This window comes from Silurus meridionalis, chromosome 14 (assembly GCF_014805685.1).
Source record: "Silurus meridionalis isolate SWU-2019-XX chromosome 14, ASM1480568v1, whole genome shotgun sequence".
NCBI lineage: Eukaryota > Metazoa > Chordata > Actinopteri > Siluriformes > Siluridae > Silurus > Silurus meridionalis.
In genome coordinates, this window is record NC_060897.1 from 19,128,963 (window position 1) to 19,146,448 (window position 17,486).

General features: G+C 41.1%; 2 protein-coding genes across 3 annotated transcripts in view; both read right to left on the reverse strand.

Moving 5' to 3' along the window:
* The window catches only part of slc2a9l2 (solute carrier family 2 member 9, like 2), a 97,401-nt gene extending 96,700 nt beyond the window's left edge, over positions 1-701 (reverse strand). The window contains exon 1 of the mRNA XM_046865726.1: positions 686-701. The gene's annotated coding sequence lies outside the window, so the exon portion shown is untranslated. The remainder of the gene's footprint in view (positions 1-685) is intronic.
* A 966-nt stretch (positions 702-1,667) lies between these two features.
* wdr1 (WD repeat domain 1) lies at positions 1,668-14,372 on the reverse strand. Of its 2 annotated transcripts, XM_046865720.1 has the most exons (15): positions 14,138-14,369; positions 10,175-10,296; positions 8,731-8,821; positions 8,212-8,359; positions 7,778-7,958; positions 6,023-6,100; positions 5,776-5,856; positions 5,220-5,453; positions 5,059-5,146; positions 4,748-4,904; positions 4,365-4,452; positions 3,886-3,996; positions 3,589-3,762; positions 3,214-3,358; positions 1,668-2,598 (listed from the first exon to the last, which is right to left on the reverse strand). In XM_046865720.1, exons 1-15 carry the CDS (start codon positions 14,151-14,153, stop codon positions 2,492-2,494), a joined length of 1,821 nt encoding a protein of 606 aa, XP_046721676.1. In that variant the 5' UTR covers positions 14,154-14,369; the 3' UTR covers positions 1,668-2,491. The 2 variants fall into 2 exon arrangements, with proteins under 2 accessions (XP_046721676.1, XP_046721677.1); XM_046865721.1 differs by lacking the exon at positions 1,668-2,598 and having other exon boundaries at positions 3,225-3,400; positions 3,495-3,762; positions 14,138-14,372.
* Positions 14,373-17,486: the final 3,114 nt, after the last annotated feature.

The following is a 17,486-nucleotide window of genomic DNA, read 5'->3' on the forward strand; positions in this document are numbered from 1 at the left end:
GGTTGGGTCACATTCGACTGACTCCTTGAAGAGTGGAATTGAGAGTCTTTAATGTGAAGAACAAGACTCGGAAGAAGGAGACGTCTCAAAAAGTGATTCATTCATTGTCCGAGTCGTTCGTTCTTTTATCACATGACTGTCTTAACGTTATTGTTTTAATAATTACGGGAGTCACATGAAAGAACTAATGATGCAGACCAGATGATATGAGAGGAGAAGCTACTCATTCTGTATAATTGTAATCTGTTCTTAGCTGCATTGTGTTGGGAATTTGCTTATTAAAAGTGTAACATTTAATTTGATTTCTGATCAAAGAAACGAAATCAAATATAAATAACTTTAAAAAAAAAAAAGATTCAAAGAACCGAGTCACTAAAATTGATTCGATCTTCCAATCACTAAGTAGGAATCATTTTTATTTTTGGGGTTTGCCCAACGATCTGCATTGACGTGTGAGCTCGTGGCGCCATCTACTGGCAATGTATCGGCATTGCTGTTTTGCAAAAACTATAAATACATTTTTATTTATTCATGTTTGTTATTTAAACAAGCGGAATTTAAAATATAAAAAAGCACACTTGTACAATTAAAATAAACGGACATGGGAAAATTATATCAATATATTACATTAAAATAAAACTTTTTTTTTTTAAAGAAACCTTACAGCATTCTTTCGTACACATACCTTAATACAGCACGTGTGCCATCATACCAGTTCGGTGTTACCTGATCCCGCCTCCAAATGTAATCCCCTGACCAATCGGAATGAGATCACGTGTTCAGCACGGGGTTTACGATGCAAGGGATTGGCTGGAAATGTCCAAAGCGACTCGAATAGGCTTTACTCATTTGCTAGGTTGCCAGATCCATCCGAAATGTACTCTATAGATGTAGCTCATTAGAATTTACAGTGACACTTAACGTTTTACACCAAATGTATGCAAATGTATAAAACATTCAGATTTCCCCTGTGGAATATTTACCTCCTAAACGTAACATCCCACGCTCCATGGGAAATTCATCTGGGGAATTTGGGAAATATTTCAATTGGGAAACTTATAGATATTTATGGGAATTTATTTGTAAAGTATTTGTTGTGTGGATTTCTGGAGGAATGCACAATGCATATAGGGGTGTGGCCTTAACAGTCTTGCAAGTGTAAATGTGAATGATGAATGTGAGGGTAGAAATTCCACTGAAATTGCCTTTTTTTTTTTTTTTTTAACATTTAAGTTCCCTTTTATAGGATTACCTGCATTTTTGTAAAATCCCCCTTTTTATTCATTAATTCCAATATCAAGGCTCCAGCAATTTTGGAACCGTATCTGTAACACTAACCAAGTTGAAGCTTGAGCTTAAAAAAAAAAACAGACTGATGGCAGGACTTTCTTTTTCAGGATTATATGTAAAATGTAGATTTTATAGGATGTCACATTGTCAAAACATTAAGATTTATGTTTTGTAATCCTCACATCGTCACACAACCCCCACCATGTCTGATTATATGACTTGTTTTAAAACTCACATTTACACAATTTTCCCCAAATCCCAAAAAACTTCAGTAGTTTCTGCACTGTGAAGCTTTAGGTTCCACTTTTCGTCACATAAAACACAAGCTTCAGTAAAAAGAAAGAAAGAAAAAAAAAAAAAAAAAAAAGGACAACACGTTTGTGCATAAAAAGTGTTCGGCTTTATTCTCATCAGTTATTAATGTTATTATTAGGATGAATCACATCCACTCCAGTGAAAAAGTGGAGGCTTATAATTAACACAAACATACCCACGATGTTGGAGACAGTGGACAGAACACCGGTGTCTCAGTCCCACACACGCACACAAACACACACACATACATACACACTACAGTATTTCTCTGGACTGTTCCGTTTCTGCTTTACAACCTATTATTGCTCCCTGAACAAACCCAAACACACACACACACACACACACACACCCTCTCAGCAAAATGCATAAACAGACCAAGGTCCGTTATGTAAGCGCGAGACACAGTAAAAGAGAGTGAGAGAGAGTGAAAGAGCAAAAAAATTTACCTCCACCAAAGTGTAACAGTAACCGTGGTGTTACGTCAGGAGTTGTGTTGATTTGTGTTAATAAAAATATAATTGTCGACACTTAGTGTGTGTGTGTGTGTGTGTGTGTGTGTGCGTGCTGAACGTTGGCCAGATGCAGGTCTCACTCTCATGCCTCTGGAATGTCACTCCTTTTAAATGCAGATGAGAGCGAAGGAGCGTGTTAACTGACGGAAGGCAGAATGGACACGGACACACACACACACACACACACACACACACACACACACACACACACACACACACACACACACACACACACACACACACACAGCTGAGATTACTGGCACATGAAAGAGAGAAAGAGCGAAAGAGAGCACGCAGGTCGAAGTGAGAGCGAGAAAGATGGGTGTCCTACAGCAGTCCCTGTCCCTGCTGATTCTGCAAGTGTGTGCAAGTGCTTAGATCTTTATCGTCCACTGTTTCACGCACGCGTCGTGAGAGGTCGTGACGAGAGTGCGTTCGTCCAGCCAGGCCAAGCCGCTGACGTGGTGCAACCGGTGAGAATCTGGAACGCACACAAAACACAAAACCTCAGACACACCGTTTGGGAAGAACATGGACTGCGAGGACAAACGTTCGTGGACACATGAGCATAAGATGTGAGATATTTGCTTCTGTATTGTTTGCGGAACCTCTTTTCTGGGTAGATGTTCCACTTGATTTTGTGGAGATTTATTCGGCCACAAGGGCGTTAGTTAAGTCAGGTAGTGATGTAGGTGAAGTGAGGAGGCCCTGGGGTGCAGTCAGTGTTCACATTCATCCCAAAGTTTTTTAAGGGGGTTCTTTATTATATGCATTTAAAAAGGAAAATATTTAACGATCAACAGTCCATGATTTTTCTCCCAGCATTCTAACTTCTCAGATTAAAGTTTCCGTCTGTCCTGACTGGACGAATATGTGGCTGCTGCCTGTTGTGTGTTCAGAGATGGTCTTTTGCTCGCCGTGGTTGTAAAGAGTGATTACGCGAGTTACCGTAACCTTCTTGTACCAGCATGAGCGTTCTGATCAAATACAAATAAAAAGCCATTTCTGCACAACACACCGCTCTCACTGAGATCTTCCTCACTGTGATGTTTGATGTGAACATTAACTGAACATGATCAAGGGTGAGGGCATGTACCAGGAATTTTGATCCTCTTTTCGGGATCGGAGACGGACCAGACGTACACCAGCATGTCCATCCCTCCGGAGGCAAAGTGATCGTTATCAGGACTCCAGCACAGACACACCACTTTAGCATGATGGCCATAGTATTCACTTTTAACCTGCACATAGGGTGAACACACACACCCACACACACACACACACACACACACACACACACACACACACACACACACACACACACACACACACACACACACACACACACACACACACACACACACACACACACACACAGCTCTGATGATACTCCAACAAATTGATGATACTGATAACATTATCCAAACATTTTTTCGACGATGCAAATGGATCTTTTTTTTTTTTTTTTTACCTGGTAACCGTCAGTGACAGCGTACACAACAATGATTTTCTTCTCGTTCGAGGCAGCGAGGAACGCCCCATCTTTGGAATACCGCAGATCGGTTACAGGGCCGTTAGTATCCAGAACCTTCCCATCATCCTTCAAGGTGTTTCCCTGGACTGAGTAGAGGTAGACCTTTCCATCCTACACACACACACACACACCCCAATAGTGTAAGATTCCCTGGCCAGTTTTCTTAATATACATTCTCTGACTGGATGAGCGGCGTGAAACCGAATGGAATGCAAATCTGAAACGGCTCCTTACAGCTCCGCCCACTGCCACCGTGCCACCCCCGGGGTGCATCGCACCCACTTCTGGCTCATAGCCCAGATTGTCCAGAGTGAACACTTTCTTCTTGTCCTTCAGAAGCACCACCTACAGAAAAGAGAAAGAAAAAAAAAACATGCAAATCAGAGGAAAATGATATACACACAGAACAGCGAGAGTGGACAAGATTTATTCTGATTATCAGAGTTTCTGCAAGTCAGATTTAAGACTTTTTAAAGAACATTTAAAATGAAATTTAAGACCCATATCTCGGAAACACAAATACGTTGTTGGAAATCAGAAACACCAGAACTAACGGTATGTGGGTGTTACGGCAGAGTGAAACGTAACCATGGAAACAACTGGCAAAAAAGTAGAAGGGAGGGAAGAGGACGAGAGGTGTCTCTCCGGTGTCTAGCCTGGTGTCTCTCTACTAAACAAACAAACATGCAACCAAATGTGCGTGCAAATATTACCTGGCCAATACACACAGCTACGGCCAATCCTCCTGCCCCGACAGACACGGACTTCGGCTGAGTGTCCATCTTCACCACGTCAGAAGCGCTAACACACAAACACCAAATAGTTACTTTTACCTACACTATTTCAAATACAATACCTCTCAGTGTGTGCGCTAGATGTGCAATAAAGCAATTTATTGTGTACTTTTAAAACCCCATTCCCATTTTCACTTCCTTTCTCAAAGTTGCTAAATGGCTCAAATGATCAAACCAAAAGTATGTGGACACCTGCGCATTACACCCATTTCTGTAGAATATAATTGTATAGTCATTTCTAATTTCCCTTCACAACCCCTATAACAAATAGGAGTTATACACTGTACTCTGCACGGGTTTACCTGTACTCTTTCTTGTGCAGGTCGGAAAAGCGGACCGTGTCGTCCATGCTGCAGCTCACCAGTTGGGCAGACTCGTCCACGACAAGCCTACCCACGGAGTTTGTGTGTCCTTTTCCTGACAGGGCATCGTTCTCGCCGCTCTGAGCGTCCCAGTAATGTACACACACGTGTTAAGGATAACAATGCCTTATAAAGCCTTATAACATGAGGCCAGAATTATAAGCAGCAACTTATAATTATGCTGTAACCAGAGACAAAAGTCTGTTCATGTGGATCATCTGCCTCAGATTCTGTATGTGTAAAAAGGATATTGATGTGTCCGTCATGGCTGCCCGAGTAGATGATGTTCTTCCCGTCGTCTTTATGTACAGTCACACACTGAATGGATTTACTGTGCCCCTAAACAGTAGCAACAAATTATAATTTATATCCGATAGGCTGTGTTCCAAATCGACGTCTTTACTGTACTGACCTTGACAGTGCGAATGGGGCGGTTCGGGTTGCTCTTATCCAGGTAGTTGATGTATCCGGACAGCGAAATGCTCAGGAGGTGATTTTTCTGCCACAGGCAACCCAGCTGCTGATCTAGAACGTCATTGCCCAGTTTAAAGGTCGTCACCGCGGTGCCGCTCGCCACGTCCCATAATTTGACGGTCTTATCGCCGGATGCGGAGATAAGCTGAGTGCTGTCTGAACTCCAGCTCACCTACGAGGGTTGAGTCAACGCAATGGATTTAATGGTCTGAGAAAACTCAGGTTCTGACATTCTGTGGCATTTATCATTAAATAACATCATATTTATGAGACGGGGGAGTGGTTTAAGTAGAAGTGGTTTTAGGGCCCAAATCAAAGTTCTAACAAAAGGTCCGGTGTATGAAAGAAAGCAGCTGAAATTTCACTGGGATGTAGCAACCCCATGGTTCAGCCTTGCAGATGAACCACGGGGTTGCTACATCCCAGTGAAATTTCAGCTGAAGACACACCATGTATACACACAGTCTTATATGCAGCGAACGAAACATACGTACGGCGTAAACCCCGCCGTCGTGAGCTTTATCTCCTCCCAGCGATCCCAGGTGTTCTGCCGTCTTGCCGTCGAAAATGAAAATCTGAAACGAGAGGGAGAAAGGCGCTGAAATTAAAGCCGATGACAAAAACATTTGTTAGTCTACTTCTTAATGTACAAATTGATTCAAAAACGTATAACTGCCATCGTCTTTTTTAGGAAACATTTGCATAAAGAATGTGTGATATCAGAATTCCCTTTGTCTTTACCTGTCCGTCAGCGCCGGCTGAAACGAAGCGGTTTCCATCTGGCGAAAAACGGACACAGTTCACAAAGCGGCTGTGAAGCTGCAGAGAGAGCGAGAACAAAACAAATCAACACACCACAGCTTTATATTAGAAAATAAAGGCAAACGCGTATAACCAAAAAGTCATCGCTCAAATCCTCTAGAGATCAACGTTATTTTAATGATCTCGAACATCTCGTTCCACATTTAGCGCCTAATTTGCTGTTATAATGGCCTTCACACTTCTAAGATGATGTTCCACTGGATTTTGTGGAGATTTTTTCCCTTTCGGCCACAGAGGTGTTTGTAAAGTCAGGTACTGATGTAAGAATCGATTGACCATTTTTCCCCCCACTCTGCACATTCTTCTTCCCTCTCCGTCGCTGCATGCACCTTCATTTAAATGCCTCTTGCGCTGCGGTATTTGCATTCGTCAGAATCACCATGACCTAGACGATTTGTTTGTTAAATACACAGGCAAAACCCAGACTTAAAAGGCTGCAGTGATTACCCCGAGTTACTACACACTATACAAATCTCAGGCAACCAAGAGTCGGTTCCCAATCAGTTCGATTTAAGGTTTTTTCCCTTGTGTTGACTTGGGTGTCTCCAAATATAAACTTCTTAAAATATAAACTATGATCCGGATTTGATGTAAAACGTCTTCGTGACTCTTTGAATTGAGCACGACAAATGACTGTACATAATCGATATGTTTTGCTAAACGGCTTCGGACTATAATTGCTGCGAGCATGTTTGCGCTCAGGTTCCCATCGGTGAATAGCTGATAACATAAACTGTGGTTTCTTCATCACACCATGCCAAGGTGTCCCCTCACTACCGACTCACTGGGGATGGGGACATAGATGGGGAATAACCTGGAATTGTTCTTCAATAAAATTAAATGTACAAGATTTTCCCAAGCGCCAACTCTCAAGGTTTATTTCTTTATTTAAAACTGAAAAATAAACAGAAAAATCATTACGCAAATGTAAGAAAATTTGTGACATTGACCATCTAAAACACCTTTGCATAAAAGGTCGGATTTCCTTGAGTCCTGTTGAAGCAACTCTGATGGATTCGATCACTGGGTTTCACACAAACCTTGGTTCATCTGGTTTAACATGAGCTTGTGTAGTCTGGAATGGTTTGAGATTTAATTAAAAGGCAAAAAAAGTGAGTGCATGCTAAATACCAGAAATATGTGTCTGAAGGGGATTTTACATTTCTATCGAGTTGGTGTGCTGATGATACACATTTATGGGGACTCGGATTTATAAAACCACAGAAGCCTGACATTAGCTGTATGCATAAGAGAGAAGCGGCGAACTAAGCAGAATGTTTTATGACTTTACCACTTAGCTTAAAGTTATAAAAACAATTAACGTAATGAAAAATAAATACCAACTCCTGTATGTGTGCGAGAGTTCGTTTGCTAGTAAAAGTGTCAGAGTGAACATGCTCAGGCACATATCACATTCCTGTTAATGGTGTCAAAACCCACAGCACTCCTCCTTTTTCCATTCCAACACACAAACACACACACACACACACAAAATCAGTTACAATAAGTTTCATTCTTCGAGTACAAGCACCAGTCTGGGAATTGGCTTATATAGTAATTTGGGATAGAATTTATAAATGGTGTTTGTGCGTCCTACATAATGAACAGAGAAAGTGTGTGGTTTGTCTCAGACCTGATCTTGATTGGGATCGAGACAATAAAAAGTGAACGTACGCTGGTAGTGCCCTTGAATTTGAAAGGTGGTCCCTCGAAGAAGGTGGTGCAGTTATCGTCGCTGCCGGTGACCAGTCTGTATGGCCTGGTCTGCTTTAGGTCCACGCTGTTAATGATCTTGCTGTGTCCGACGAGCTCACCCACTGAGGAGCCCGAGTCCCACAGGAACACTGCACCGAACCTACACACACACACACACACACACACACACACACACACACACATTACTTATTCCTCTTGACCAGTTTGAACCTCAGTCTACAGTGTAAATAGGTTTTACTGTTCCTCATGATAAAATTGTACAGCAGTCACTTTGATTAAAAAAAAAAAAAAAAATTAAAATTTATAATACACGGTCACATAATCGCCATCATCAGGATCACACCAGACATTCCCCCTTTTCCTATAACAGCCGTTATAACTTTGCGACTCACTTCTCTCGTCCCTCGCCCACCACGGCGATCCGCTTGCTGTCCTCCGTCCAGGTAATGTCCTTTATCTTTCCTCCAAACGGTTGATACTCGTATTTCAGCAAGTGCTCCTTCTGGGTCGTGTCCCAAATGCGTATCTTTCCGGACACATCTAAAGTGCGCAGAGAGATGCGGAAGTGTTTAAAAACGGTCAGGCCAGGAGGACAAGAAGAAGCACTCTCTCAGTATGTGCTCCAAATCCACCCTGCTCACTGAACAGAGTGTAATTGTGGAATGGGACACAGAGACAAGATACAATGTCACACACCGTGTTTATGCACCTGTGAGAGAACGGAGAACACTAACCATTCGCAGTCTTTCCGTCCATTCTCTCTCACACACACTCACTCTCACACACACTCACTCTCACACACACTCACTCTCACACACACTCACTCTCACACACACTCACTCTCACACACACTCACTCTCACACACACTCACTCTCACACACAGAAAAAAAAAATAAAAAGCATGTATCACCTCCTGAGGCAATGTAGAAGCCGCTGGGTGCGTATTTGGCAACGATGACTTGGTGAGGATGTTCCGTGTAGACGTCGGCAATAGCAGGATTCTGTATCGCAAACACACACACACACACACACACACACACACACACACAATAGTTAATGCTTATAAATGATTGATCATTATGTAGTGAATAGTACTCTCCTGAGTGACAGGCATGCCCAGGTCACCAGTGATCAAGTTTAAGGTCTAAAGTTAATGTTCATCAAGGTAATATAATTAATCATGGGTACTGGGTCCTGAGAAAAAAAATAAATAAATACACAGAAATGGCCTATAACCCCGTTCCCGCTCCCAACCTGTGATAGAATTTTCAATAGAATTGTCCTGTATATGAAAAACACACTGTATTCGCATATAATCATAACATTAGATGACGTTTTTTTTTCCCTCTTCAACTGGCTCTGTCAGGAAACATCATCAATTCTGTCCGCTACTCTTTAACCCAGCTTGGGGCAGCGTGATTCCCGCTTTTATTCCAACAGAGGGCGAAACGTATTTTGTCGTTGTCCGTATTAGATGACGTCGTATCCGTTTTAAGTTGGTGCGAGAAAGCAAAACTATTGCAAAGTCAGTGAAGCAAACCTCTTTGAGAATTGTTTAACGGATAAAGATCCTGCTTTAGTCACAGACAATGTGTCTAATATGGTTATCGCTGCCCAATTAACCGGCTTTCTCCATATTAAGTGCTACGCCCACACTCATAATCTGGCCTCACAGCGCGCACTGAAGTTACTCGGATGATTACGACGCATCACTGGATATTTCCATAGAAGTGCTGCAGGACTTCATGTTTTGCAGGAAAAACAAAAGTTACTGGAGCTCCCTGTGCACAAACTTATAACAGACGTTTCAACGAGATGCTATAATAGCTCTCACCTGAGGTGAGGAAGAGAGAGAAGGATATTAGCACCTTGACTGAGTTGGACATTGGAACAGTTTAACGGCACTTTTATTTTATTTCAGAGAGTATTGTTTTTAGTTATTTGTTGCACATTTAAATATTATATTCAAGTTTTTGGTACTTGAAATGTTTTATGCTTCAAGGTTCTTTATGCACTATGTATGTGTGTGCTCCTGAAATAAAAATTCAGAAAGATGTGATGCATTATTTTGTTAATATAACTCATATACAGTCTTTTTAAGGGTATGATCAAGTATTTGCCATTGTCTAATCTTTATTAAGCAAACAAAATCACAATTTAAACAATGAATCGCAATAGCTACACAATCGCAATATGTATTGAATCGGCACAAAAGTATCGGGATAGTATTGAATCGCCAGATTAGTGAATCGTCCCAGCCCTACTTTTTACCTACATCACATCTGCTCATCAATAATGTCCCGTTCGTGTTTATAGTCACTTCAGGATGAACTTTATAAGGACCAAGATCTTACATCAATATTCCTGATGATGACACTCTTGCCATTTGTGTACAGGAAGTTGTTCCCTTTTGGGTCCCCACCAATAACCTTGGCCACGCCCCTCTCCATCTGAGGAAGGCTGGCAAACAAGTGCTCTGTAAGAGATCAGCACAAACACATTTTTGAACACCACATACAACAAGGTGACACATTTAACACACAGTCATTGTATTCATCCAGCGCCAGCTCTCCTTGGGCCAAACACCAAATGGAAGTGCTAAATGCTTCGAACTAGTTACTCGCCTTGCTAGCACACTCATGTCCCCCGCTCTCTTGTGTAAATCAAATGCTAGTGCATAGTGGTGCTCCAGCTAGACGCTTACATTTTATACCTTCTACCTACAGTGTCTGTGAAAAGTGTGGAAACACCTCGTCTTTTATGGGGTTTTTAGAACACGTATATGTTCCTTTTGTTTCTATGCAACAAACTCGGTCATCTGACATGAAGATTTCCTCTGACCAAATGCATATATAAATGTAGATATTCCACTGTACTTTCATTGAAAATCCTCCTTTAGCATGAATAACAGCTTCGAACACACTTGGTATATTCTTGTAAAACTCTCTTGTTAAACTCGCCAGAGCTGTTGTTTACTAGTAGATATTTTTTCTGACCTTGTGACCTAGTTTATCCCAGAGCAGTTCAATAGGATTTAGTTGTAGTGACTGGGCAGGTCATTCCATGACAGATCGATGGACAATGCTCACCGAGCTTGGCTCATTGTGTATGGTGAAGTTGGTTCCAATTAGCTGCAGTCCAGACGGAATTGGGCAGTCTGCCGTTTTCAGTCTTACACGAGATCTTCCGTTAGAGGCAAAACATCACATTTGGACTTCGCAGAACTTGTGTGGGTTTGCCTTCTAATACGATTGTTGCATAGAAACAACACGGAACGTACCTGGGTGTCAAAAACCATAAAAGGCTGGTTTCCACAGGCTCTGTGGACTCCAGGCGTACTCTGAATTAGTACACCTGGTTACTGTGTGTCTGATTTCTAAGGCTTAGCCACCATGTGTGCACTTCACCTGCAAGAAAGAGTCACTATACTTCACCTACACTGAGGTACCACTAACACTTCGACAGCATTCTAACTAGCTACACCTACAGCTAGAGCATAACCAGTATTAAACTTCAGCACCTATTCGGCACACGTCTCGCAACGCAGGGCTCTTGGGCCAAGTTAGTTTGAATAGTTTTGCACATTTTTAGCAGGTGACCTTGAAAACGAGCAGCTGTTCTCCGTCTTACAAAAATGTTCTTCTGTTAGAGGCGTAAATGCCACAGTTGGACTGTAGCTGTAGCGATGCTTAGCTTGTGTACGCTCTAATAAAATGGTGTGTACCGTCTGACCACATGTTAATCAACGTATCCTTTTGTATCCCAACCTAATGTCTTCTTAAATTTTAGCTTGAATGCTCAACTTGCGTAAACTTTGCTAACTTGTTAACACATTTTCCAACAAACGTCTCAATTCATTACTGGAACACGTTACTTTTAAAGTTACATTTAATGCTTTGGAAGACATTTTCACCAGTCTCTCTCTCTCTCCATTTCTCTCTTTATAGAACCTAGTTAATATGACAACATCTTAACAACAACGTCTTAATATTAATTATGAAAAACGAGAAGTGAAAACCCGCTGCCGGCTACAAGATGCTGACACTAGACGCTTACGAACACAAAAAATATCAAATTAATTATTTATGAAGTTCAACCTGGTTTGGTTCAGCTACCAGATCTGACATTAGAAGACTAAAGAGGACAGTTCGCACTGCTGAGAAGATTATTGGTGCTCCTCTGTTCACGATGAAGTGTACACCACCCGAGTGAAGAAAACGAGCATGAAAGTTCACCAGGGACATCACGCACCCACCTCAGCACCTCAAACAGCTCCTGCCAAGCACTACAGAGGACACCAAGAACTACAAGACACAAGGATAGGTCTTTCCTCCCCCTTTTTTTTTTTTAGAAAAGCTAAACATACACACTGCCATAATTGCACCCGTTTCCCTCAGATCAGAGCTGCTTAGACTTTTTCCTATGAGGGGCCAAAAATCTAACTCGATGGAGGGCTGCAGGCTGAAAGGAAACGAGGCATAAAAATGTTGTTCAGATTAGCGACAAATACTGTATTCTTCCAAATCAGCACACAATTTATCTCTCGCCATGTGCCACTGCCTCGATCTCGACGTAATTAGCTGTTCGTTGAGTTTCAGAAAATGCGCTGGACCTGCACATGAAATGCATTCACATAAAAAGCCAAAATCATGTATTCTCTTTTTTATTTACACTCCTTGTTCCTTGAAATGAAAAATGTCATGTTATATAAGGGAACGTAAATATGCTCCAGCTTTGGCCCGCTTGCCCTGGTTTGGGCACCTATGATTTCGAGAACGTGAAGCATCTAAATCTCTGTGAAAAACAGGTTACTATAGAAACCACAGCAGATATAAACGAGCATATTCAAAAGTAATGGACGCCTTCTGACTAATTGGAATCAAGGACACCATCAAGTTACTAAACTGTACAACTTTAACAAAGAGATTGTTTGAAGTTTAATAGGTTGGCATTTGCCACGGTGAGAAACCGGATTGACCAATCAGAATGGTGCATTCTTCCCATTCCAGATGTTACTCCACACACTATGAAGAAGTGATATTTAGCTTCCAAGATCTGACGTCTATTTAATCATCTATTTATCCATCAATATTTTTAATTAGCTATTTATTCATCCATCTATGCTCATCCATCAAAATATCCATCTATTTAGTCATCTGTCTGTCTGTCTATCTATAGATCCATCCATCCATCTATCCACCCATCTGTCTGTCTACCTGTGTATCTATCAATCCATCAATCAACCCATTCATCCATCTTACCATCTGTATATCTCTCTCTCTCTCTCTATCCATCCATCCATTTATTTTTTAAACCATCTAGTTACCCATCCATCCTTCACCTCTATCCATCTATTTAACCATCTGTCTGTCTACCTGTGAATCTATCTATCCATCAATCCATCCATCTAACCATCTGTATATCTCTCTCTCTATTAATCCATCCATCCATCCATCCATCCATATTTTCAACCGTCTAGTTATCTATCCATCCTTCACCTCTATCCATCTATTTAACCATCTGTCTGTCTGTCTACCTGTAAATCTATCAATCCATCAATCAAACCATCCATCCATCCATTCATCCATCCATCCATCCATGCATCTGTATGTATATCAATCCATCCATCTATCTTTTCAACCATCTAGTTATCCATCCATCTATTTAACCATCTGTCTGTCTACCTGTGTATCTATCTAACCATCAATCAATTCATTTAACCATCTGTGTATCTCTCTATCCATCCATCCTATAGTTATCCATCCGTCCATCCATCACCTCCACCCATTTAACCATCTATCTATCTACTTCTTTCTATATACACACCCATATCATCTATTTATTTATCTATTCCTCTATATATCCATCGATCAGCAACTCTAAAATGCAAGAACGTCCTGAATGTTCAACCCCCAAATGAAATAAAGCATCGGGAAGACACGAGGAGTTTTTCTCTCTCTCCATGTCAAAGCTAGAATGAGGTTTGATTTCTCGCCATGTCCAAACTCTGTCCTTTTCGGGCGGCTAGTGTCATGTTTACATTCGCTTTAGCTTGTTAGCCGCTTCGCTAATGTTTAAGTGAGACTGAAACACCGGTGAAGTCAGCGCGTCTCTTTCTGGGTTTATTTTCTACTGATATTTATAAACTACATTCCAGTAGAGTGCGAGTGGGCAGTGTTACATAACCGCATACAAAAGCCAAAGCTGGCGGTTGGAAAATAGTCGCTGTCTTGAGCTCCAGCCCCTGAAAACCAGGGATCCCGATTTCCGGGTATTGCACCCCGGACCCGGGGCGCACCTGACGCGTTACTACTTACTCAGTTCGTACGACATGTCTGTGCGTTGGTCCTCCGCGACGCGCTGGAGCTATTGGTATTTATTTTATTTCTTTTCAGAATGAATGGCAAAACGGAGCCGACGCCCGGTGTGGTTCGTTATGTTCAGTCTCCTGCTGCCGGTCGCTCGGTCTCCGCCTAATCACTCACACACAACGCGGAAGCAGGCGCGGCTCGAGGGATGCGCGCCTGTGTCCATATATGGTAAAGACGGCTCGCGCGCTACGCCTCTCTAAAGTTTCTACGGATCGGGCGCGCTCGAGCACAATACGCAACCCAAGGACCCCTTTTGGGCAGCTGAGGCGTCCGCCTGAACAAAATTCTAACCCTATTTAATAATAACGTTATAAATATTATTTTTCCCAGTTTAAAAACAACCTCTTTTCTTGAGGAGCATTTTATTATATTCTTAAATATAACTTAAAGACAGAATAATCTAGAATATAGCTTCTGTAATAACACATCTAATATATATATATATATATATATATATATATATATATATATATATATATATATATATAATGATATATTAGATGTGAATGCATTTAGAGTGAAATCATGACAACAGGCACATTGTTTGTTTGTTTGTTTATTTGTTTGTTTGGTCATTCTTCCAAGATAGGAAGCCACCGAGATGCATTATTTGTAAGTCATGCAGGCTGTAGTGCTACACTAATAGAGAAAATGACGTCACAGGAATAAGCATGAACAGTGATGGTAGTGTTGTGGGTTTACAGGCTATTAAATGTACCATGAGTCATGGTGAAAACTAAAATATAGCTTGTGTCGGTAAGAATTGCTCACTGGCCGAGAAAAATCAGATGCAATAAAAGTACTAACTATGTATCTACATATACATGCAGTACCAGTCAAAAGTTTAGACACACTTTTTCTTTTCCCTTTACTTGTATTATTCTTTACATTGTATATTAAAACTGAAGAACACATATGGAATTATGAAGTACACAAAAACGTGTTAAACAACCCAGAATTTATTTCCGATTTTAGATTGTCATAAGTATCTACATTTAGTTTGGATGACAGCTTGGCACACGCATTACATTCTCCAATCAGATTAATGAGGTAGTCATCTGGAATGGTTTTCAGATCACATGTGTTGCCTTGTCAACAGTTCATTTGTGACATTTCTTGCCCTCTTAATGTGCTTTGTGCCATCAGATTTCTTGTGCAGAGGACAGTGTGAGTAAAGAGTCAATAGCTCATTAGTGCTACTCTAACTAGTATGCAAATCCATATTATGGAAAGAAACACTCAGTTAAGTAAAGAAAATAGTCAGTTCATCATTTCTGAATCTGAAAAATCTCAAAAACTTTAAATTTTTGCACTCTCCAAAACAAACACTATGATGAAACATTATATCATGAGGACATTCCTAGGAAAATAAGACTAAGAGCTACCTCTGCTGCAGAGGATAAGTTTATTAAAAATGATCAGTCACAGAAACCGACGATTTACATACATGCTTCTCAGAGTTCAAGTGGCACACATTTCAACACCCATTGTTCAGAGGTGACTGTGTGAGTCAGGCCTTCATGGTCAAATTGTGGTAACAAACAACTTCAGAACAACAACAATCAAAAAATACCTGCTTGTTTCAAGAAACTCAAAGAATGAACATTAGTTCGGTGGAAAAATGTCCATTGGTCTGATGAGTCCAAACATAAAATTTTTGATTCTAACTGCTAGACTTTAAAGGTAGAGGGTGAAAGGGTGGTTACTGACTGTTTGGTTCCCAGTGTGAAGCATGGGGGAGGAGGTGTGATAGTGTGGTTGTGTGATTCTGGTCACTGTTGGTGATTTATTCAAAATGGAGGACAAACTTAACCAGCATCTCAACCACAGCATTTGCAGACATGCTATCCTATCTGTTTTGCAGTTAGTTGATCCAAATTCATTTTCAAAAAGAATAATGACCCAACACACCGATTTTCAAGAAGGAAAGTATCAGTATCAGATGAGCTGGCAACTGCAATCACCCGATCTAATTTCAACTGAGGTGGTTTGTGATAAGTTGAACTGGAGAAAAACAGCCAATAAGTACACAAGATATATGGGAACTTCTTCAAGATTGTTGAAAAACCATTCCAGGTGACTACCTCACAAAGCTGACTGGGGAGACAAAATATTCCATTCCACATTTAGTCCCTATGTGCTGCTATAATAACTTCCAATCTTATGGGAAGATGTTCCACTAGATATTGAGGAGATGTTGCTTATTCAGTAGTAGCTGTATGTCCAGCATGGGGTGCAGTCAGCATTCAAATTCATCCCAAAGATCTTTTTTGTCAGGTTTGGGCTCTATAGCAGACCACTCAAGCCTGCTTTCACTACATTAGATGTAAAGCATATCTTCATGGATTCTATGCACAGGGGCATTTCATGCTGGAACAGGTTTAATTCTCATAGCTAAACTGACAAAAAATGTCCTATACAATTGTGTGTCCATTTTTGTGGCAACAGTTTGGGAAAGAACCACATATGATTGGAAAAGTCAGAAAACCTGAGGTTTTGTAGACCGTAGCCACAATGGTGGAAGCACACAGTTATCTACAAAGTCTTTGTGCTCCACCATGACAATCCCCTATAGCACAATAAGAGTTTGGAGTGGAGGAACCTGAGTGTCCTGCACAAAGCCCTGCCCTCAACCCCACTGAATACTTTTGGTGTGAATTGGAACACCATTTTCCCCCCCAGAGCTCCTAATCCCACATCAGTGTCTGAGTGTCTGAAAAAGCAAGTTTCCATGGTCCTACTCCAAGATCTAGTGGCCAAGCGTGCTTGTTTCTCCAAACACATATACCAGGTCCAATCACATGCTATATAACATTAGCATCAGTGTTTGAAATGAGGGCTGGGGGGGATCCGGGACCCCCATAAGGCATTAGAGACCCCCCACCCCAAAAAAAATAGACTTAGGGGATTCCCCAAGATTATTTTAGTAAAAGATATATGAATTACACAACAACTGGTGACCCAATGACTTAATTCGAGCACTGATTAGCATGTGCCATTATGCTAATCATTCATTTTTAAAGAATTTCATTTTGTTGTAAAGGACACGTGACAAGTACAAAGTACATTTCATTCTGAAATGGGATGTTCAGTGAACACACACAAGTTTGATGGTCAGGTTTAGCCGTATAATGTACAACTACAGGTTGGTGTTTTGGTTAATACACGCTAACTAATGCTAGCTTAAGCAGATAGCATTGTGAATGTGAAAGTTGTATCAAGTTATAACCAATTGCATGACCTTTCCACTCCACGTTTTATTCCACAGACTCAGTTCGAGTTCTTAATTTATATC

Excerpts from the sequence above, each read along its gene's own strand:
- wdr1 (XM_046865720.1), bottom strand. Across the intron at positions 5,147-5,219 it reads GCCCCATTCGCACTGTCAAG|GGGCACAGTAAATCCATTCA; the intron begins GTCAGTACAGTA and ends GCTACTGTTTAG. Across the intron at positions 4,453-4,747 it reads CTGCACAAGAAAGAGTACAG|CGCTTCTGACGTGGTGAAGA; the intron begins GTAAACCCGTGC and ends TTTGTGTGTTAG.